The sequence below is a fragment of the Cariama cristata genome, unplaced genomic scaffold (genome assembly GCF_000690535.1).
Source record: "Cariama cristata isolate BGI_N322 unplaced genomic scaffold, ASM69053v1 scaffold36206, whole genome shotgun sequence".
Lineage (NCBI taxonomy): Eukaryota > Metazoa > Chordata > Aves > Cariamiformes > Cariamidae > Cariama > Cariama cristata.
This window is the reverse complement of record NW_009623410.1, coordinates 67014-90532: the sequence shown is the minus strand read 5'-3', so window position 1 is coordinate 90532 and position 23519 is coordinate 67014. Positions and strand designations below refer to the sequence as shown.

General features: G+C 41.8%; 1 protein-coding gene across 1 annotated transcript in view; it reads left to right on the top strand.

Annotated features, from left to right (window-relative positions):
* Positions 1-23519, top strand: part of GAD2 (glutamate decarboxylase 2 (pancreatic islets and brain, 65kDa)) — a gene marked incomplete at its 5' end in the record, with an annotated part of 33221 nt that overhangs the window by 1928 nt on the left and 7774 nt on the right. Inside the window, 5 exons of the mRNA XM_009702713.1 lie at positions 3054-3169; positions 13129-13208; positions 17289-17343; positions 18802-18918; positions 20028-20092. Coding sequence (XP_009701015.1) covers positions 3054-3169; positions 13129-13208; positions 17289-17343; positions 18802-18918; positions 20028-20092 — 433 coding nt within the window. The remainder of the gene's footprint in view (positions 1-3053; positions 3170-13128; positions 13209-17288; positions 17344-18801; positions 18919-20027; positions 20093-23519) is intronic.

The following is a 23519-nucleotide window of genomic DNA, read 5'->3' as shown; positions in this document are numbered from 1 at the left end:
AGTATTGAGCAAAGGCAAGGCCTCACGGGTAATGGCTTAGGATGTTCAGCTCTCTGAGGGCATGAAGGGTAAAGTTCATGCTGTGTGGAAGATCAGGCAAGGCTCATCTTCAGCTTCTCACATCTGAATGCACATGGGAAGTGGTGCAGGAGTTTTGTCCTAAGCCTTTCCACAGAGGTGGAGAAAAAGATGAGAAGATTTTACATTACTTCTTGTTGAGTCCTTATTTAAAAAGCACTGAGAGCAAAAGCTCTGACAGCTTTTACTGTAGGGCTCAGAGGTCCTCACCAAAACTGTGGGCTTCATCGCACAGGGCAGCATCTAAATGTACATCATGAGCCCAAGACCTAAGCCAAAGTTTTTGGAAACTGGATAGTGGTTGGTTACAGTCCAGTCCCTGGCATGACTCAGTACAGCTGGTCTTCAGTTCCTCACCTTGCAGGCTTGAGCCTCAACAGCCGCGCCGGGCTGGTCAGAGACCTAAGAGGGGAGAGAGACCCGGTGGGCAGAGGCTGGGCACGGGCAGCAGGCGAGGGCGAAAGGCTCACCGTGTGCGTCAGATCTGCCCAAGTCTGGCAAACCGTGCTTGAGAGAGTGGGAGTCAGGAGAGGTCTATGCCTCAGGAGGAGCTGCTGTCCCTCGCGGGTCTGCGAGGGGTCCCTGCCTGACTGGGGGGCCAGGGTGTTGCTAGTGTGTCAGGTGTGGGAGCTCATTCATCTGGCTGAAACCTGCGTGGGGACGGGCTCTCTGGCACGCGTGGACCTGTGCTGGGCATTTGTGGTGCTTCCCCCTCTCATTCTTTCTCTGCAGTTTTGGGTTTGTGCAAAGTTTATCTTTCTAATTCACTCTCTTAAGGGAGCAATACCCAGTGTGCAGGTTCTGGTTTTTTAGGTAATAATCAAAATAATCTCTATGCTGTCTTCTCATTTCAACTGTCACAGCTTCAGCTGAAGATCTTGCTGTTGCGAAGAAAAAGTTCTTCTCTGCATTCTCTGGAATGAAATATACAGTATCAGTACATGCAAAGCATAAAGACCTGATTACATTCTCCAAATTCTGTAGGTGTGTTTTGTTGCCTGCAATTAACTGTGGGTGTAAACACAGCTGCAAAATTAAAGGCAAAATGCAGACTTATTAATAAGCTTAAGGTTAAATGGCTAGGTGATAAATACTAATAAGAAAGCCTAATATTGAAGAAACTTAATGTTTCAGTCTTGATTCTTTTGACACTGAGCCAATGACTTTGGGCAAGATAGGCCAAATTCCTTCAACATGGACACCTTAGTTCAGTCATCTAAATCATCAACAGCAACCGTTATGTGACATCTGCATTTTTTAGGGACAGGTACCCAAGCATTTCCTCTTAGTCTCTCCATTTCTTGTTTTGTCATTTGTGAAAAGAGGTGTAGAAATATGTTCATACCTCTCAAGATAGTTGAAAGGGGAGGGAAAAGCCCGACCTGTACTGACGCCCATGCCAGCGATGCCATCCCTCTGTGGCATTTTCACTTGGATTCAGAGGAGGGCTAGTGAGGCCAGGGAAGGCCCAGAGCAGGGGCAGCCTCCCTGCAAGGGCAGAGCTAGAACATCAGTTAGAAATGAAGGGCACAGTTTCCGTGGGCTGTGGAACAGTATATATCTCTCCAGTGGGATAAATACAAATCTTACCACAGTCAAAATGATGTTAAATTTGTCAGCACGTATACCCTGCTGGTGTAACATGGTGTAACGTCACTGCTTTCAGCAGAGCTACCTTGATCTGCTTAAAGGGTGGATTTTACCTTACCTCACTTTGGCTGTCCAAGCATCGGGTGCCTACCCTGGGCTAGTTACAGCAGTTCCCAGGTATTCAAGGGAGAGGGGTGGATGCGTCGGCAGGGCCAGTCTACCCAGCCTACCGCAAACAGCTGCCTTAGGATGGACTAAACCATCTTATGGACGTGCATGTCTTGTGCTCTTCACTCCATTTTTAGATGGGTGAAACTTGGGTTAGTTGAACTCTACCTCAGCTGCACTCTGACCTGTTCATTTAAAAGCCTAAAACCATGATCAATACACACCTTTGCTTTATATAAATAAATGTGCATAAACATCAATATATAATCAATTTGTATATATAGACTATATATATACAGGATAAAACTGATGGATTTTATGTATACATGTCTCTGTGTGTGTTTATGTGCATACATATGTAAAAGTACGCAGACTCTGCCTCAGGTTCTGCATTATATTCCCATAGTGCTCATGCAGCATTAATGTGTGACCAAACATTCTTCCGCTGTAGATACACAGGCTCAGTTTGTAAAAATCTCAAAAAGGAGAAATGAAGTGCTCGTTTTTAATTTATGCATTGACAATTGAAATAGGGGAACAGAGTACTGCAGAGCTGTCATCTGATACCCATCATCTTGAAATGGGTATTTTAAGTCAATGTATGCCAGTGATTTTAAGGCTCCTGTTAGGGACATCCAACCTTTTCCCCTTGCTCCCATCAGGAGACAAATAAAAAGAAAAGTATGTGTTAGGATGACCTTTTTTCCTTTCTCTACCTTCCCCCGGCTCCGGTTACCCAGAAGATAGTATCTGTTGGGACTCACGATGTGGATTTCCTCAGAGCTGGGGCATGAAACACCACCCTGATTTGGGAGGGCAGAGCACAGATGAGTCTGCACTCGGAAGCCCCTTAGGAAGTTGCCTTGTGGTGGCATTTGCTTGGGAGGTGGAACAGAGTGGGGATTATGTGTTGATGGCGTACTGAAAGATAAGATTGGGGACTAAAGGAGAAATGGAAGCAAAAATGAGGATGAAAGGAGGCCCTGATAATTTTTTTTTGCAGTAGTAGTTTTTGCATAAATTGCTTTTTGGGTGTAGCAGATCCTGTTATTACACAACCCAGCTGTGAGGAGCATCAGGAAGAAGAATCCATGCTTCTGCCACAAGGCAGAAACATTAACATTAGAGTTAGAAAGACTGTAGGAAGACTTGTCGTTTGTTCTGCAATGATATTACAATGCATAGAAAAAGTAACAGTATATTACTGTGGACTCCAGGTGGTGCCATATCTAACATGTATGCTATGTTGATTGCACGTTTCAAGATGTTCCCAGAAGTTAAAGAAAAAGGAATGGCAGCTATTCCCAGGCTGGTTGCCTTCACATCAGAACATGTATGTGTTTCTGGTTTTTTCCTATCTGTTACGTCTGCTTGTATGAATTTATGATGAAGAAAATAGCGAAACGGGAATTTGTAGCCCACTGTCTTCATTTCTGTTATTCCTTCACTGGGAATAAAAAAATGGGAAGGGGCTGGCTTTTTGATACGTATAGGGATGAGCTGTGCGGTGATCTGTGGCTGAAACCCAGGGAGAGCAGGCTCTACAAACCACTGCCATTTTTTTGCTCTCACTTGTGTCTGCATAAATGTCGATGTGAATGGTAAGAACCACATCAAATGATGAGAGCACATCATTGGGCTTCAGCACTGTCTGCCAACAGTGTCTTTTGTTTGGCTCACTCTGGGGGAACAGAAAATCACTTTGAGTCAAAATGTTTCTAGCTGAAACTGTTCCTGCTGTTGTTTAATGAGAGGTTGATAACATACATGAAGACAGTAGTATGGAAATGATGTGTGTGTGTCCAGTGGAGTGGCTGCAGTATACAGTGGGGAGCTGGGCTCTGCTGTGGGTTTCTGCCTGTGAGCAAAAGCTTCAGGACACGAGGGTTCGTCACAGGCACCGACGGGATCTGGCAGTGCAAGAGGTGAGGGGAGGTGGGCATGGGAGAAGTCAGAACAGTCCTCATGGGAGAAACACAGAGTTTTTTGCTCTTTGAACAACTGTACAGAAGTCATATTTCTGTCTGTATTGCAGGAGTTATTTTGGCTTTATGGCCATTTTAAAACTACTTGCAGCTTATAGTGGAGAATGCGTGCGCAGGAGGAAGAGGAAGAGGAAAGGCTATACCCAGGAGGGGCTCTGAGCTCTCTTTGGGCTTCTTGGTCGCGTTCTAAATTTCTCTCCAGCTGTGCAGGCTCAGCCAGAAAGGACTCTTTCATGGCTGAGGCTCAGCAAGATACTGTCCATGTTAGGTAACGACATCCTCCTGGCTGCCTTTTTTGACTTGTCAGAGAACATGTTTCCATTCTGTGCAAGTGTGAAGAGCAAAGAGTCCAAAAACTGATCAGAAAATTCTAGGAGGAAATCGTCTGAGGATGAGACGCAACACACAACTGCAGGCTCCGCGTTGCAGAATAATTGTCCCCAAAGCAGTCAAAGAGGAGGATATTCTACCAATGAGTAGCAACTCTCCAAAGTGGGCTGTACAGCTAGAGATGCATTATTCATATGGAAGTTACAGACTTAATAAGTCTTGCAAATAAGGTTCAGCATGATTATTTAAAATAACAAATCCTATTAATCATTAGAGAATTTTATTGTATTCATAGTGATGGAATGTGAAACGATGAACCAAATTGCGCTATCAGTCTCAAAATAATGAAATGAGCTTTAATAATTGTGTTTTCATGCCAGGGAAGAAGCAGTTCCCTTAGCAAATTAAACATTCCAAAATCAAACATACTAGAGAATCCATAGAACAGCATTTGAAATCCGTTTTTAAAAGTATCTTGAAATTGCAGTTTTGTCCCTTCCTCAATCAAGTTTTTTATAAAGTATGTAATGGCACTTCTTCTAAGGAAGTTAAGAAATCACACTACTTGAAGACAGGACCCTTTAACCCTTAATTGCCCAAAGGATATGGGATCAGGGTTTAACCCTCAAAATAGCAGAGGCTGTCACAGGAATTGATTGCAGAGGCCTAGAAGTACAATTCCTTTTAGACAGGAAATGTCGTGCAGAACCTGAGTAGACACTAAGAGATGGGAATGTAATTTGTCTCATCATGCTGATCTTCTTTTAGATCTTACTTTTAGACTCCCCAGCCTGATTGTGGTTTCTCTCTGCCACAGTTGGATGCTCTTGTAAGACAATGACTGTGGAACAAGCAGATTATAAGCGGGATGATATAATTTCCCGATGCTCTGTGTGGCATGATAGTAAATGCACATGTGGCATGATAGTAAACAAAGTTTAAAGTTTTTGTATGTGTTTAGAATCTTGGAGATTTTTGTATCAAAATTTTCAGTCAGAAGCAAAGATTCCAATATCAGCAATTCTCAGACAAGAATTTCAGCATCACAGACCAGACTCTATTTTCCTTTCTACCAGTCTAGAGCTTCCATTACTATAAATGAATAAAGTTATGCCACAGTTGCTGCCGATATTACCGTAATCAGAATCTGGCCTCAGTCTGATGCTGTGATAAATTCAGCTGCCAGTGGGGGAGAAGGGAAGGGAGGAGTAATTCACAGCTTCTAAGTAATTGTAAATCCCTTCCTAATTTAGGAGTGCATCATGTACCTAAATTAGGAGCCTCATTCCTTGCACAGCCAGTAAAGAGATGCACCTCTGGAGAGAAACTCAGAGCACCCAAATTAGGAACGTAATTCTTTATTTAGGAGCCTATTCCTTTATTTAGATGTTCTAAATCACCTTCAGGAGGGGTTCATCTACTTCTGATCATTGACCATACAGAGGGATCAGCCTCCTGACATACACAACCTACATTAGGTGCCTAAGATAGGTTATGTGACTATTCCAACCATGCATGTTCCCAGTACGTAGATCTTCCCTGAGACGTTCAGTAGGACCATGACTTATCTTTCACTCTGCTTCTGTTTATTTCTGTTTTACCAGTGATGGTGAAATACGCTGTACCTGCTTGGGTCAGTCTTGGCCCAGGTATAATTTCACTGAGATGCACTTGCGCTCAGGACTTAATTCAATCCTCTGTATTCACCAGTGCATCATCAGTGGTTCTTTCATCTGCAGTGGTGCAGGAGCAGAGTGATGTCCTTCAGGGCAACTGTTCGGGACTGCACATGACGCAAGAGACCTGGACTCAGAGGGGTAAAAGTGATGGATGCCAGTTGTAAAAACCTATTTTAGTCTGCTGTTTCAAACACAATGAAAAATCTAAGATGAAGGCCGCCTCCTGTGTCCCACTGCATCATCAGCTTTAGGCTGCTGTGAGTGTTCAGCTGAGCACATCCCTTTTTCAGTGTGGAGAAAGCGGCTGAAAGGGAAAGCTGCCTTCTCAGAATGTTTTAGTTGATCCATTTGTCTATAAGGCAAGTCCTGTTGAATTTTAACCCATTCCCTGTTGTGATTTTGACCTGGCCAACTAGCCCTTTCTTAAACAGCATCCAACAGTAGCTGGGAACAGTATGGAGCAGGGATCACCCCTAGCAAGCAAAAAGGACAAAGTAATCTTACCCTGAGGAGGGTAGGGCTGCAGAGGGGAAAGGTTTAGCTGTAGAGAACTAGTTGGGTTCAGGTTACAAAACAGCCTTCGGCCTTTTTATTGGTAGTATAAAAATAGCTTAAGAAACTTGCAGCTTTTCCATGGATTTGATGTTTAATTAGGAGCTGTACAGACTCAATCCACAATTCAGAGAATGAAAAAAAAAAAGCTGGGTGTAATTGGAAAGATGTAGAAATTTCTTCATCTCCTCTGTTCTCCAACCCAGCAAGACTGTGCTCATGTAGTCCACATCAGTTTTCCTCGTTTCCCACCCCTCTAGCAGACCCCTAAGGAGGAACACTTTGTCAGGAGCTCACCAAGGAAATGGCAATACAACTCCTGTCATAATTTGGGGAAAAAAATGCAGAGTAAGAACAGGCAGATGATTGAGTCTGATCTGACAATAAGGGACCTCTTCACCCAGTTAGAGACCCAAGGGGACACAGAGGGGCCCTCTCTGCCTCTGGCATCCCCCCGTCTGCACTGCTCTTGGGGTGAACTAGCTCCTGCCCGAGGCTTTGCCGGGAGCGCAGCTCCGGCATCCACTGACCGTGAAGGGGTGGGGGGGTCTGTTGGCTGCTCAGGTGTAAGGTCTCAGCGTTGTAGGCAGCCGGACATACTTGGAGGGACCTCATCCTCCGGGGGAGCACTGTGCAAGGTGGCTTGTCTGTGGTGGGAGGGGAGCACCCTCACAGCAATAGCGCACACAGCATCCACACAGCAACTAGATGGGAGGAGGCGGTTAACAATCAATCACCACTTCAGCTTCTTGCCTGCTGATTTCCTCTTCTGGACAAGCCCCATTACTTGCAGGGAATATGGCAAACTACACTAATAACTGTGGGAGAAGGGTAGCTTTGGCAAAGATTTTATCTGAACAGTTTCTGAAACCTACTAGGGAGGTTCTTGGTGCTGCGGCAGGAGGAAATTAAAACATGACTTCTGTTTCAAAGCAAACAGCTCAATAGACCTCCATTTCACATGGCCTACAGAAGATTCTGGTTTGGTTTCTGTGCAGAATGAAAAGCTGATCTCTAGTCCCACCACTTCCATGGCACGTAGGGTTGCCCTCTGGCCAGATGACAGGAGACGGTTTGCAGGACTGCCACCTGCAAGAAGCAGTCCAAGGGGTGACCTGTGTGGTGGGGCTTCCAGGGAAAGATTTGAGGAGCCTGGAGATCATGTTTTCCATTTGGTAGTATAAATTAGGAAGCCGCAAGTTATATTTCTGAGCATACAGTGTAAGTAAGGAGTAGTTTTGTTTCCATCTAAGGAAACTAAAAATCAAACTCATGGATTCACCTGTTCTTTCTTTGCATTACCTAATGCATAATAACTAGAAAAGTATTTTTTTGTGGTAGTTGAAGCCAGGGGGGAGTAGTGAAAATTTGATCTTGTTTGAGGAGCAACTTAATTCAAGTAACACCATTCAAATCTAAGTAAAACCATTTTCCAGAGAAATAGTGCTCTAGGGTAGCCTATCCCAAAGGAGACATTCATCATTTAGGTCTAATCCTTCATCTGGTCGATATCACGTGATTTTTACACTGCCACAGGATCCTCTTGAACTCGGTGCAGCATTTCTTATCCACAGATAATGCTGTAAAACTATCCACACTGAGAAAAAACAAGTGAGTCTTGCTGGATCAGAAAAGCAGTATGAAGTTATGTATTTCAAAAATGCTAAAGATGGAAACATTACTATGTTGGCAGAAATGTTAATATGTTCATTTCTGTCCTGACATTAGCAAATAACTTGAAAAACTGAATAGCAGTAACTAAAAGAAACAATAGCAAAAATATATGTCATTACACTGTATTTAAAAATGTGGTGGGACACAGTGTACTCTTTTTGTAGATAATTGAAGGAAAAGCTATAGCTTACAATTAGATGTTAAAGATAGGATTCATGTTGCTTAACTTTAATCACCTAAAGTGTAAACATTTAATCTGAGTTAGTCTATACGCTTTTTATAGCCAATAAAAGGAGAGCAAGATCTGCAACTCATCCTAGTCTAAAATGGATGCCAAAGCCTCAGGGATGAGGTGCCTTCTGGAGGTAGCTTTTCTTCCCCACTGTTGACGGAGCTCAAACAGCAAGCCTGGACCAGCCACACAATTTCAAATGATGAAGAAAGAAGTAGCCTGGCCTACATACCCAGGGATACCACATTGTTTAAAGCCCAGGAGAGATGGAGAGGAAAGCGTGTTCACCTCCTTTGCTGGTGTGTGGCTGATGGGGTGAAGCTGGGGGTCCAGGTCTGCTGGGCACCAGGCTGCCAGCGACCAAACCTGTGGACCTCGGAGAGGATTCAGCTGCTGGATGTCTCAGCATTCCTCCTGATAAGCTCCCTCCACAAAGCTTGTGTCACTTTGGGTCTATGTGAGCAAGGAGAAACTGCAATCTGAAAACCAGCCGTGGCCTTTGGGGCTCATGGCATTAGGCTGGTTCTTCCTGACGGCTTCAACCTTGCCGTGTTATTAGCAAGTAATTTAGCAAACTATAAAAATAGAAGCATCTGTATATTGAAGCACTGTTCATTTAAAATAACAATGCCATACTCTTCAGCATCGTAACATTGTTAATTACTTGAATTCTTCCTTTTTCCAAAAGGCCTATTCATTATTGCATCTGTAATAAATTTATACTGTGATTTTACTTTACAAAGCTAACTATGAAAAAATGGCTATCAGGCAAACAAACCTATTTCTAACAGCATTTGAAATTTTAGCCAAAGGGAAAATTCCCCTGACTCAAAATCATCAAATTTTTTTTCTGACCAATAATATGCTTTTGTCAATAATATTGGTTAATATTCTATACCTTCTCCTTCACAACTGAATTTTAACCACATTTCTTTTCAGAGACAAATTGAGGTTCCTCTCTATTTGGGATGTATTTGTAGTCTTCCATGCACCCTTCTGCAGTGCATGACGGGAGGGAGGGAGGGAGAAAGCCATCGTGACAGCCCACTCCCACCTGCGTGTCCTCCTGTCTCTGACAAGCAGAGGACAGTGGTGAAAGGCTGGACCTAGCAGCTCCTCTGAGCCTGGTTTTTCTTTCAGGACTGGCATCAGGCAGCCTGTCCCTGTCCTCCCTTTTTGACCCTGCTTCTCCCACCATAAGACTTCAGATCTGCGTAACTCCTCCATGGCTGTGTTGTGAAAGACGGTGTTCAAGCTCACTTCCTTGCGTGGCCGAACAGTGTGTAGCCCCCATGTTCCCAGAGAGGTCACAGTTAATGTCCTTCCCCATTAGCCCAGCTGAATCTCTCAGGAGTTCTGTCTAGTCAAGCTTATTTCTGCAAACATTTTCTTCTCTTTGACCTTTATATTTTTCTGTGTTTACCTTTATATTACACAGGCAACCAAATTTTCAGCACCATCCCAGGAATATTAAAATAAAGTCTGATATTCGTCATCATTAGGAAGGTTTTCTTTGCTCTTAAAACTATATATTTTTCCATTTTCACTTCCATCCTGGCTCTTTCAGCGCCTCTCAGGCAGTTGGAGTAATTCCTCTGATGTTACCCTGAGACACAAAAACATAACAGCAGTCATATATCTGTGACTGTATACACAGATTGAGCAATTTCATATTCAGAGTTTGTTTAGAAATTGTAATTGCATTTGCCCTTCTGTGCACAGACTTCTGTATTTCTTCCCAGTTTATCCCTAAACCTGTTTTGGTTCCTGACCACTGAATTCCCTTCGGTCTGTAAAAAGCGTTCAGGCAACCAAGCTATCAGCACTACATTCATTTTTTTTCCCCAATGCTGTTTTAGCAGTGCCATGAGACTTCTCAATGAAGCAGCTGAGCTTGGCCATATTCCAGTGGATGCCTTTGAGCACATGGGCTTAATTTTCTTCCTCATAGTAAACCATTCAAATCTGTGTTGTTTGTTTTTTTTAGGCACTTTGAATAGTTCTATTTTCTATTAGAAAAACAAATTGCTATAGTGAATCTATTTTAACTAGTATGGAATAAGGAGCAAAATTAATCAACATTATGTCATTGACTCAAAACCCAGTGAAATATATCTGCAACTCCTCACTCCTACATCTCTACCTGTATTTACGTATTACACTACCCGGTACGTGCACATCAGTTTGTGTAATACATGAGTAAAAAAACAGACTAAATTTTTTTAAGTATGTAAATTCAATTCTAGCTTCATATCACGTATCAACGAACTGTCGTTATGCTGGCCATATTCTAGCTCTGTTTCAGTTTTTGCAGTGTTTGAAGATACCTCCTTAAACTTCGAATTTTTTATAAGCCTCCTCATGCCGGTAGCCTCTTCATGGCCTCTCCTGCTCCCTGCTCTCATAAAGTTGCACTGCTGCACCATGGGGCTCAGGGAGACCCACAAGGCTGGGAAGAGACTTCAGTATCTTCCACACATAGAGGTCTGTGGATTGTTCACAGTCCAAGCCTTAATCTACAGTGCATTTGTACTTGGGAAAAGTCCACTAACTTTAGTGAAGCTGATGAAGCTTATGGAAATGTGTTTGTTCAAAAATTTGGGTTCATGAAGTAAAGAACGTGCCATGAAAAATATCAGTGTGATGGCTGAGCAGGCCTGTGATGTTCAATGTATAAATACTTCCTAGCAGTTTGTGACTCCAACTAGAAAAACAACAGGGCAAAACTCCATATCTAATCTGAGCATACCACTAACCCATGGTTTTAATAGGCTAGACAATAACAGTTGTGTTAAAATCAAATATCTACCAGTTTCCAGAGCCCTGGTGCCTGCAGGTGCTGTACACTTCCCACTCTCACAGACAGCAGGTATCACAGGGCTTGGTCCGTAGGGAAGGGGTAGAAATCTCCTCACCTGATGTCATTCAGCACCTGCTCCAAACCAGCAACCCTCATGCTGGATGAATCCTTCCCTGGAGGTGCCTGTTTCCCCCAAAATGCAGAGGGAGCCTATTTGATGACTTAAGCTTTATTAGGCTAGCTGCAATGAATCGAATCTAATTCAGCAGACACTTAAACACAGGCACAAATCCCTTGTTGCTCATCTAAGCACATGGGTATGTGTTTCATTTGATCATCAGCTTGTGTGAAAGTCAATCTGACATGCATGTGTTTACATTTCAGAACGTGCATAGTTCAGGGCTAGAGTGGTTTGCTGTACTAAGGCCTTAAAAGCTGATTTTAGGTCTAGGCAACGTGCTCAACGGCTCCTCAGTGCACGTTGTTGATATACTACAGCCATGCCCCATGGGGGAAGGCTATACCAACCCACTGCATTAAAAAAAAATTGATGGAGTATGGCAAGTATCATTTACCTGAAGAAGTGTTTTCAAATTTACCGTGTATCATCAGTGAATCATGGCTCAAGAGCAATCTGAACTTCTTCAAAATGTCTGAATATTGAAAAAGTCAGTGGGCATCATGAAAACTTGAAGCATTTCAGCCACAATGGTGAGATAGAGGCATATGAAAAAAGGAGTTTGGAGTGGAAACTCTTATACAACCTTAACCATGTAAGTCAGGACTCAGTGAAAAACTACCCGCTGAGCAATTTTTATAACATGGGATTTTACTTCTTAAGTTGAACATACATATTGAAGTTCTACTCTTCTTCCTCTCTCTTTCATAAAGTTAGTTTAGAATGGATTTTGATTTCTCAAAGTGTTCGTTATGTACGGAGCCCTTTAGTATGTAGTGAAATCCCACTGACTTCATGGTCTTTAAGTGAAGCAGACGTGTGTAACCATCGTGTCCACCTCTTTTCCTGCATCTCTCTGCTGCTTGCATTACTGTTGAAGCCAAATACTCCCTTGACAAAGCAATAGTGATTACTTCTCTGCTTTGTGGTCTTCTGCAGACTATATGTCTTCCTCTCTTTAACGTTGTGGACACTTAAAAAACCCTGTTAGATTTTTATCTTCTTGAACTTTCTTATAGTGTAACATCCTAAGCTAATGGTACTGTAGTATACATAAAGAATTTCCATTTTTTCAAAGTTTAACAATCTGTAGTTAAAACTACTTTGGACAATATTGTCACAGCTGAGTTTGAGTTAATACAAATTCAGAGTCTTGGTGGTATGATTTGATATAAAACTATTTCATTATATAATCACTAGATTTAAATTAGAATCATAAACCAACACTGGCTCAGGAGTTAAGTCCTATGAGCTAGAGAAAATTACGATGCACTTGAGTGTATAACTTCTACATTTTATTCTGTACATACAGATTAACTAACAGTCTTACTAATAGCCCAGTTCTGATTTTAAACTGTGGTAGCTCTTTTTATTAATGGGAGTTATTACTAGCTTTCGCTGGCATGAGATCACAATTGGGCTTCCTATCTTAATTTCCCCCAGTATATTATTTGACCAGAAGTTACATAGCAGAAGCACATCACTCTGGACTCCACAAACTAAATGAATTCTCTAGGGGATAATTTTTTGTTTCAGTAAATCAAGTTCATAGCTGAATCTGTACAAGCAATAGAAGCTGCAGGTATGCATCGAGGAGAGAATTTGGGCCCATCATCAGCCACAATTGTGTATTTAATGTTCCAGGAGTAAATCCAGATCAGAGTGATTGCTGTTTCTCTGATTGTAGTGACCTGATACGAGTCCTCAAATTACAATTACCAGTTTCCAAAAAGGCTGTGAATAGAATTACTGCCTATGTGGGACTACTTGCTGAAGGGCTTGCAAGAGTGTCATGTTTTATATTAAATTAGATAAAAAATAATAGTGAAAATAATAAATAATAGTAAATGTATTTTTTTCAGAGCCACTTTTCTGTGAAGAAAGGAGCTGCAGCCTTGGGTATTGGTACAGATAGTGTGATTTTGATTAGATGTGATGAAAGGTAAGTAAAGATGCCAAGTACAGCTCTTTTTATTGGTACATAGAAGAGGATCATCAGGTGCTCAGCTCAAGAGAGAGCATATAGGATGCAGTCAGCAGTTGGTATACTTCATCATAGCGTTAGCATCTTCAGCAACCTTACACTGATTTATCCCACTTGAGGAAATGGCTCTGTCAGTAGCTTCTTTACGAGTCAGTTTTTGGAGCTCATCAGAAAATCTTAAAGTTCCCTTCCTCAGGGATTTCTGGTACTTTTTCTTTCATCCTGAAGTGAAACAAAATACTAATCAATCATTCTTTACACGTTCTGCTAAGAAACCAGGAAGAAGCTTGTTTTGGTCAAAATAGAGCATTTAGAGACTCTTACATTCTGATCCATTAAAATGAGCTGAAGTGGGCCTTTTATAGGAGTAAAATATTGAGGAGCATTTACTAATGTGATTCTATTACTTCATGCCCCCACCATCTTTCTCAGCTAGACTGTATTTCCCGCAGTGCCCTCAATGGGGACACCCTTGTGATGGGATATGGGGAGAAGGGTCTTGGCAGCATTGTGGGCAGCATAGGCCAAGGAGGAGGATGGTTCATGGAAAGGAGTAGCACAGCAGGCACCCAACCTACAGGTCCCATAGGCTCTACAAAACTGGTGGAAGATAACTTCTTGCTTAACTCACCTGACTAAAAGGTTTTCATTCTCTATGAAAACCCCTTTTGAGAAAACAATGGTATATAAAGAAAATCAACATGTTCTGATGAAGATTTTCGATTTTAGGGAAAAAAAACTTTCTATGGGACAAAAATTAATAGAACAATCCCTATTGATTCTACTGAGAATCTTTTCAATAGAAAATGCTCTTACTATGAGTCCCAAATATCATTGATATAAAGTATTGAATTATTAATGGCTTTAGCATAAATGGAAGGTTTTACTGCTATCAAAATACCCTGCTCCCACATTAAAAGAAGAGCACCAACTGAGCAATTTACAGTGCTAATCACAGCACCTGCATATTGACTTCAGGACTTCTTATCTCTTTATTAACAAAAGACTGAGCACACCTTGAAGAGAAATTAATGACAACATCAACACAACCAACACACATCAAAATAAACCTCTGATTGTTTCTATTCACTAAAGACAGACATGGATCAATGAAGTCATGTCTTCCTTTTCTTCTTGCGCAAGTTCAGCATGATGATTTTCTGTGAAGACCACAATGCTTACCCTGCCCACCCTCAACTAAACAGAAGGATTACTGAGTGTCTTACCAAATCACAGCGGACACCATAGGGACAAAGCAGGTTGTTTGCACAGGATTTGGGCTGGTGCAGTGGAGATGACCCTCTGTGAAGGTGTGGACCTGTGGGAGGGTAAAGGCGCACCATGAGATCTTTCTGATGTTTCCAGCAAGACCAAGTATGCTTCCTGGTGGCTCTTTCCCATCCTGACCCACACCTGCCAGGTTTGCCTGGTTTTGCTGTATCATGGGACTATGTAAATATGTGGTGAATTTTAAGCCAGGAAAACATGCAGAAAATCATGTTCTTGCTCATACCACAGACTGGACAACCATACATATCCACTGTGTCTTTTGCTACCATGCAGACATACTGGTAGCAGTAGTGTATTAGCTGCAAGCTTGAGGTCAAAACACGTCAGTCTGATGTGGCAGCAATGAAAACTGTGTACAGATGTGGGTAACATGAGAAGACTTTGACACTAGCACTTATTCTATCCTCAATGTCCTTTTGCTGCTGAGTTTCTTCTGTCTCACTCGGTAGCCCTCCTACCTCTGATGCTGCCTAGCACATCTCGTGCAACCCCCTGCCACATTATCTGGGTGAGGTTTGTCTAAGGACAAGCCTGTTATTTTGTGGTGCATTTTAAGTGTTGCAGGTCATCTGAGCTCAGGTGACATGTGAAAATGCTGTGCAAGTCAGCAATGCTGTTGGCTAGTTTGCTAGATTTGGAGCAGGGGGGGTTGTGTACTCCAGCATGTATTTTGACTATACTCAAAGCTGACCTACTGCTTGCTCTTTGGTAAAGCTTGACATTATTTGGATATTGCACTCTCCTGGTCATGAATTCCTGCACATACTCAGTGTGACCAGGGGCTGGATAATCACTTGTCTTGGTAAAAAAATTTGAGCAATGAAGGGATCTGCCCAGCCCTGTGTGTGTTTCTGTGCACAAGTTCAATAAATTAGAAACTATTAAAGACCAACATCTAAACTATGTTTGGAAGAGGAAAACATTGCCTTCCTGTGGCATGTTTGGTTTTTTTTTACTCTTCTAATGATCCCAGAAACAGTTTTTGAAGATAAGACAACTGCTTTTCTCTGAACATGTACATGTAACTAGGGGGAACTCACAATGAGTTGAATACTCTTTAGACCTTCCTTGAACTTCTGCAAGAAAAATCAGGAGTAATTTTTAGATTGAGTTAAAAATATTTTCAATTATTCTTTTAGTGTTTTGCATAAGTAAAATGCAGGACAGATTTTGAAAAAAGTCAGTAGTACAAACCCATTTCTACTGAAATAATGACTGTCTTACTGTGAGCTGTGTAAGGGTGAAAATCTACAAAACCTAGCAGTATCTTATTACAAGAAATTAATATTTTTTTATTTACATTCATCCAAATGTCATGAAAACACTTCAGGTTTTGTTATGCAAAATCAAAACTAAAACTAATGGTTTTATTAGTTTCCCTGAAACTACTATTTTGAGCTTTAGTAAAGGTGGTTCTTTTTTTATAGCAACAGGAAATCAGTGCATAGTGAAAGAAAAAAATCTGAAAAAAAATCTTTAAAAAATAAAATTAATCTAAGTGGACAACATTCAAAACTAGTGAAGACTTTATTCCTATTCATGTGGGGAGCTGTCATGTTTCTATTGCTGTTTATGCATACTGTCTCTTAAATAGTCTTGCTTGTGGCTAAAGAAAAAAAAGACAACCTCAATATTCAGTATAAGCACTGTTTTATCTGCATAATTCATTTACAGGATTTCATAAATTAGCCTTCAAGCCTTATACCACGGATTCTGAATCTGAGGTAAATGGTTCATACTAAAGGTGTTGCAAATACAGTATACAGTCAACACAGAGGGCCTGACAGTGTATTTAATGAGTCTAGACTGGGAGCTTCTTCTCATATCCTGCTTCAAGCAAATGCGAACATAGAATCATAGAATCGTTATGGTTGGAAGAGACCTTAAAGATCATCAAGTCCAACGTCTTACCCAACACCACCATGCCCACTAAACCATGTCTCGAAGCGCTACATCTAAACCTTTTTTGAACACCTCCAGAGATGGTGAGTCCACCACCTCCCTGGGCAGCGCGTTCTAATGCCTAACAACTCTTACAGTGAAGAAGTTCTTCCTAATATCCAACCTGAACCTCCCCTGGCTCAACTTGAGACCGTTTCCTCTTGTCCTATCACTAGTTACTGGGGAGAAGAGACCAACCCCCACCTTGCTACAACCTCCTTTTAGGTAGTTGTAGAGGGTGATCAGGTCTCCCCTCAGCCTCCTTTTCTCCAGGCTAAAAGTAATGTACGTGTAATGCACCAAAGTGTGGAACAGTTGTCCTGAAACAAGTTCATCCCTGGGATGGAAACACAGAGACGACTGCTTAAGGCAGAGCTGAGTTGCGCTGCTGAAGGCCATGCAGCTCAGCTGGCATTTTCTGTGCTGCTGAAAGGGGATCGTGGGATTTGGCACCCAGTCAGCTTTTTGGGACCCTGGGCTGAGCCTCTCCCTGGGAGCCTGGAGCGTATTCCCGGGGCTGTCGAGTTAAACAGGACCAGGAGGCTCCATGGAGCAGCATCAGTCTTTAATGGGGGTAGCCAGGAGATAACTTCTCTCAATTACCATCACCATATTGACTCAAACTGGTTGACAAAATAATTAGGGTAAAAACTTAGACTAATGGACACAGTCTTTCTGTGCTCTTCAATGCTGCGTAGCCCTTGGGCAAAAAAGTCACTTTGTTCCTTATTTGGATTTCCTATTAAGAAGTAACAGCAAGAGCTGATTTAAAGATCAAATTATTCATACAACTCTCTCTTGCTCCAGAGGGAAAATGATCCCATCAGACCTTGAAAGAAGAATTCTTGAAGCCAAACAAAAAGTAAGTTTACTAGCTTTTCTGCTTCCAAAAAAGAAAAAGAAAAAAAAAAAAAGAATGACACAGCTAGTTGTTTTGCTTTCCTTAGTAAAACAACACAGACTTGCTTATTAACGTTTGATTTATTTCTCAGAAATGTAGCCTGGCAATTAGTGAGGCAAGAGTTGATCAGAAAATACGTTTAGAGCTACTTTATAATCTCCATGAGCTTTTGTCTATTTTTTTTTAATATGTTGTTCTGCATAAAATCCTCCTTTTTTATATTATCAGCCTATGATGCAGTTTCTCAGCTGAATATTGACAAAAACAGAGTAATCATTTGGGGAATTTCTTTGTATTTTATGAAAATATTCCTTATAGTGTCACCAAATCAATAGAAGATAAACTAAAATCCACGCATTTCTAAAAATACACTACTCTTGTATGTGTTCATTAACAGAAGCTGGAATTAAAACATCAGATTAAAGCATGCAGTGAACTCAGCCCTGTGCCTTCAACAACATTTATGTAAATAGTCATTAGACATACAGCATTCAAAGCTCATTAATAACACAAATCTTCATTAAAAGCTCACTTTTTTCTAAGAAAAGCAATGTAGTAGGTAAAAAATGAGGCAGAATGACAATAAAGTGCCACTCAAACCTACTGACCATTGCAGAAGGAAGTTTAGACCTTTTTGATAGTTTAAACCTCAGTCCTGCAAAAAATGTAGCCACTCTTTACTTTTGTTGCTCTGGGTACTGTTTATGAAATCAACAGAATTACAAATGAATTTAAAATGAAATACTGGTATAAATTATGGCAGACCTGAGGCCTCGTAGTTCAAAAGGGATGCACAGTGAGTGCTCCTCTGTGAGGAGCAGCCTTTAGCAGAAGGAATCCAAGAGATGGTCTCTGGCCTCCATGGAGGCTGCTGGCTTTTCCTCAGAAGAGCTGTCTTCCCCGCTCCGCACCAGGGATGGGGCTGGAGGCGAGCCCCGCACCTCCCCTGTGCGCTCTCCCCAGGAGCCACCCCCAGACAAGATGTTCTCACTGACAGGGCTGGACCACCACACCTTCAGACACTCGTTGGGATACTTACAGTGCAGCCCAGGGCACAGACCACCAGAGATGTTGGGTGCCTGGGTGAGATTTGTTTTAGGCGACATCATGAAGAGCAGACCTTGTTGTTTCAGGCAGGGGGTGTGGAGCAGAATTGTTCTTTTGAGCCCTTAGTCTCTCGTGCATCCGAGTAAATGGAGGATGCTGGTTTGGAAGCTTGCTGCCACCTTGAGGTCGAAACCATAATATCACTGGCATCTGATCTGAGAGAGCCGGTGTAATTAATGCAGCAGGATGTCCTTCCCCTAGGAGACACTCGTGGGCTCACTGTGGAGGCAGCACAAGAGGAGCTGGGGCTGCTGCAGGCTGAGGAGGCTGCAGCACTCTGACCTTGCCAAATGCCTCTGTGCTTTTTTGCAGGGATTTGTTCCTTTCCTGGTGAGTGCCACAGCTGGGACAACAGTGTACGGGGCATTTGATCCACTCATAGCTATTGCAGACATCTGCAAGAAATACAAAATCTGGATGCACGTGGATGTAAGTGTCATGTAGGGGGCTAGGTTACAGCATGTATTAACACTGATTTATTCATTTTGGGCAGTGTCATCTTGTGCAAAACCAGGTGTATTTGGTTCCTGTAACCAAGTCTAACATGCAAGCACAGACTTCCCACTCCTCTGAAAGGCTCAGGTCAGGGGGACATTTTAGCAGCTGTGACTGTGTGGTACTTTCAGCAACTGGGACACTTAAGATGACCTAGTTTGAGTGCTTTTGGCCTTCAGCTTTATCTCTAAATGCTGCTGGTACAAGAAATACATAAGAACCATACTGAGCACTGGCTCAGCTTCTGCAGCAGCTGCAAAATAAATACATAAGGAAAAGGCTACATTGGCTGGAATAAAGTACTGCAGATTGCTGAACAGGTTAATGCAAATGCTAGAGAAATTTATCAGATTGGCTACTTAGCTTTATCTGGGCTCTTGCCAATGAATCTTTCTGAAGGATCATTTTTCAGCCCTAGAGTGGCTTTTCTGTCATTTTTGCAAATCCTTTCTCCAAAAAGGCTTGGTAATTGAATTTCCATAGGACTGGGTATCTTGCTTTTGGATTACTGTGCCAACCAAAATCATTCTAATTCAAAGGAAGAATTTATATTTACTTCAAGCTACTTCTCAGTTGCGTGAAACACCTGCTTGTCCCAGATGTCTGTGAGCAAAAGGAAATGAGTACAGGGCAAGCGGTAGTGGTCTGAAATATGATGAAAACTCACCTGAGCAGTTGAGATCCCAGTCTGGTTTGTTATCACTTAGTCACTAAAAGGCAGCTTACCCAGGAGCAGCTCCGCAAGTCATTAATTACACCATGGAGCAGCCCCGTGTGTCAGTGTCAGAGGAGGTGGCAAGGGAGGGGTTAGCAGATGATAAGGGTGGGCACTCAGATGATGGGCTATAAACTGCTGCTTGCAAGCTACTGGAAGAAAATTGTTAGCACCGCTAATGCCTCAGGCCCCATCTGCCTGGTCATTTTGGAACGTGCCACATCAGCAAGAAAAAAGAAGGGGCCTCACACTGATAGGAACGCACAGATGTCATCATGGAGAAAAGCAGAGTTCTCGTCTCGTTAAGATAATGTGTCTTGCCTTCTAGGGAGCATGGGGTGGCGGGCTCCTGATGTCAAGAAAGCACAAATGGAAGTTAAATGGTGTTGAAAGGTATGATTTATTGTTAATTAACAATGTTTATTAAAGGCATTTTAGCACACTTGTGATTACCATAGCAATGTCTAAAGATAAAAATAAAAATCAATGTTATCTCCAAGATACAGCACGAAGAAATTATGCAAACTGTCCTTCCAGTTGAAGTAGCATTGCTAAGTGCCTTTGTTCAGTGGTACAGTAGTGTGGCACTTTGTTTTGTAGTACAAACAGCAGGCATTTCTTGTTTGCTTTTCTGTTCCTTCCAGCATACATTCTCAGGTCCAGAGTGGTTTCTGCAGCATTCTCTGATTCAGCGTCCAGCATGAATTAGCAATTGCATTTCTCTTAAGAATGAATCTTGGAGGTCTTGTACGCTGAAGTCTTAAGTATAAAAGGTGGATGCACCTGCAGTTTGAACTGGTGTCTCCTGGCAGTCACTGACCACTGCTCTGTCACTGCTGGAGAGAATACCCTCCTCCAGGCTGTGTTAATGATGTCTTCTCAGCGAATCTGTGCCTGGATATATACACAGTTGTAGTCATGAGTTCATGAACATTACAGATACACACAGATGAACATAAGGGATGCCAGTCCAGTTCAGAATCTGGAAGGACTGGGCTTAAACTTAAAAGCAGCTGCTTATTCAGAAACTTTTAGTTAAGCTGTGGAACTCCTTGCCATAGGATGTTAAAATTTACCTGCATTCAAGGAAGGACAAACAAAAAACATTGGGGACTTCTGTGAGCCACAAATGAGTGGGAGCTCAGAGAGTATTTAGAGAAAGTTCATACATGCTTGCTCTGTTTTGTGTTCTTCCAAGACACCTATTTAGGCCACTTGCTAGAGACAGTATGCTGGGCTAGATGGAGTCACTCTTGCATTTGCGTATTTTCTGAAGCTCCTGCTGTTGGAGAGTAAGTTATTACTCTCTTCCGCTGTTTTTATCTCTAAATCAAATTGCTGTTCCTTGCCAATTAAAGTTACAAACAATTTCCTCATCCTATTCTTAAAGATTAGGAGGGAACCTTGAGGACTCAGTTCCTTTCACATACATCTCACATGCGAAATTTGGAAAGTAGCCAATGGTTCTATGAATTCAATTCAGTTAAGACTGCCTCCAGCACTCCAGATTTACATATTGTGCATTAAAAGGACATACATCCAAATATCCAGCAAGTTAGAAAAATCTACCCAGTTGCCTGTGAGGACAGAGTATGAAAAAGAAGAGTTTGCTTCCCAAATTGCTTTCCACATTCTGCTGGAATGAGACGTTCAGGTTGAATCTATATTGAAGAATTTTCCAAATAATATGATTTAGATCTAGAACTCAACTGGATTTTACCTAGCTCTTTGATAAGCACCATCTCCGTATGTTTGGCAATTAATTCATTTCCAATGTTGTTCCTCTGCTTGATGGACACAGTGGCTCATTTCAGTTTGTCTAGATCTCAAACGTGGGTACCTTTCGAGCAGACTTACTAGACCAAACTTTTATGGCAATTCCAGTTTCATGGTAGATATTCAAGTACAAGCCAGTCGTAACAGGTCTGGATAGAAGAGAACTGGAGCTGGTACTCCAGTTTGATGGGGAAATAAAGGTACAAGGAAGGAGCATCAAATGGAGCACTCTGTGCTCTGAGTAGTCCCTTCCTTCCAGTAACAGGCAGTCCAGCAAAATTACTCCTGTGAAAGGCAGGAGGAGTTGCAGGACCATCCTTACAGTGCCCTCCAGTCCACACATGGCAGATTTCAGGCTGCTCCAAGGCACCCTGAAGGAAGCATGTCCCCTGGGAAGCATCCTTCCAGGGGCTGTTGCTGGACAGTGAATGCACCTCAGTCTGTTTTTAATGATGCCTGAGGACCAAATTCTGCCAGTCTTGAATCTCTCTTGTCACCCATTTGAAATCTCTAAAGGAAAAATTTCCCTCTGTTTTTTTTTCTATCTGTGACGCACAGCCAAAAAAATCACACAGGTGCTTGTGCTCAGTTACTTGGGCAAACGTGAGATACTTTTAAAAAAAAATACTGTGGATCCCTGTAGCTTTTTTACTTCACTGTTTGTCTCAGTCAGCAATTTCTTCAAGCACATACTGATGCTTGAAGCCCAGAATAACTGGTAACAAATGAAAAATGATGGATTTTTATTTTACGTAATTAATTTTTTTCTGTGTGCAATTGGGATGTAATTGGGGAAATAAATGACCTTAGGGTAAATTAAATGTTTCAGGCAGATAATTAACATCTGGTTGTTGTCAGTAAATAATCCTTTTGCTTGAGAAAACCCATACCACCACTGTTACCTAGAAGTCTCTTACAGAATTTCTGCCTGATTCTGCATAGACACAGATAAAAATTAAAAAGTATCATATCAAAGGAAATTCATAGACCTGAATGCATGTTCAGAATCATTAGCTTTGGTGTTGTAATCAGATGACTGACTCTGAGCTGATTAAAAGCTGCCAAATACTCGAAAAGCCAAGCCAAGTGGCCAGATGTTGGCTGTGGAAGACTGTTCCCTACAGATTTTGCATCAGGCACTTGTGTAGTCCCATTTAAATTGTGAAGAAGAAAGCACAGAAATGATGCCTGATGTCCATGTGAATTTTGGAGTTGCTTGCTTTGAAGGAGCAGAGCAATACGGCAGGAAACCATAAGGATATGCATAAACCTATAGCGCTGTCTCCAAGTCCTCCAAAGGAAAATAGTGCTGGATTCTAACATGCTCACCTCTGTTCACATAAATGTTACCTGCAAGTGTATCCTGGGTCCTTTAAGTTTTTACATGCCCTATTTGACTGATTTATACCAATTCATACCATCAAAACTCAAATCACTGCACTGCATGAAATCCTGTGCACTATGCATCCTTGACAGCCTGCCAAATGGGATGCACATGTATACATCTGTCAGCTAATTGTCATATGTAATAATAGTAATTAAAAAATAGCTAGACAAGCATAACAAAAAATTAAAATAATAAAACAACTGGACAATCTTCCATTCAGCCCTTGCCACAGTCCCAAATGCTTCTTCTCTAGGCTGTATTGCAACAGCACCCTGCTTGTTCACAAGATCTAGGCTGACAGCTATTTTTGCAATGAATGTGTCCTGAAGAGAGGCAGGATCAGACTCTTTTGTGGAAGGGTGGATCAGTTCTATGTTTATTACTGTGGTAATTTTGGACACAGTCCTCCAGTTGTGTGAATTACCATAACCAAGCTAAAATTAAGGAGCTATGAAAATTCACCATCAGCAGAGCAATGAGAAAAATTACTTTGGGCTAGGTTTTCCAAGTTACTCAGAGACTTAGAGGTACTCAGAAGTATTTAGAGGAATTTTTTAAAATGCTTATGTGAGCTAGTTACTAAAATCTTCCTGAAACTGCAATCAATGGGAAGGAATCTGCTAGTTTGCCAGCTTCCTATCTGCATCTTTATTCAGC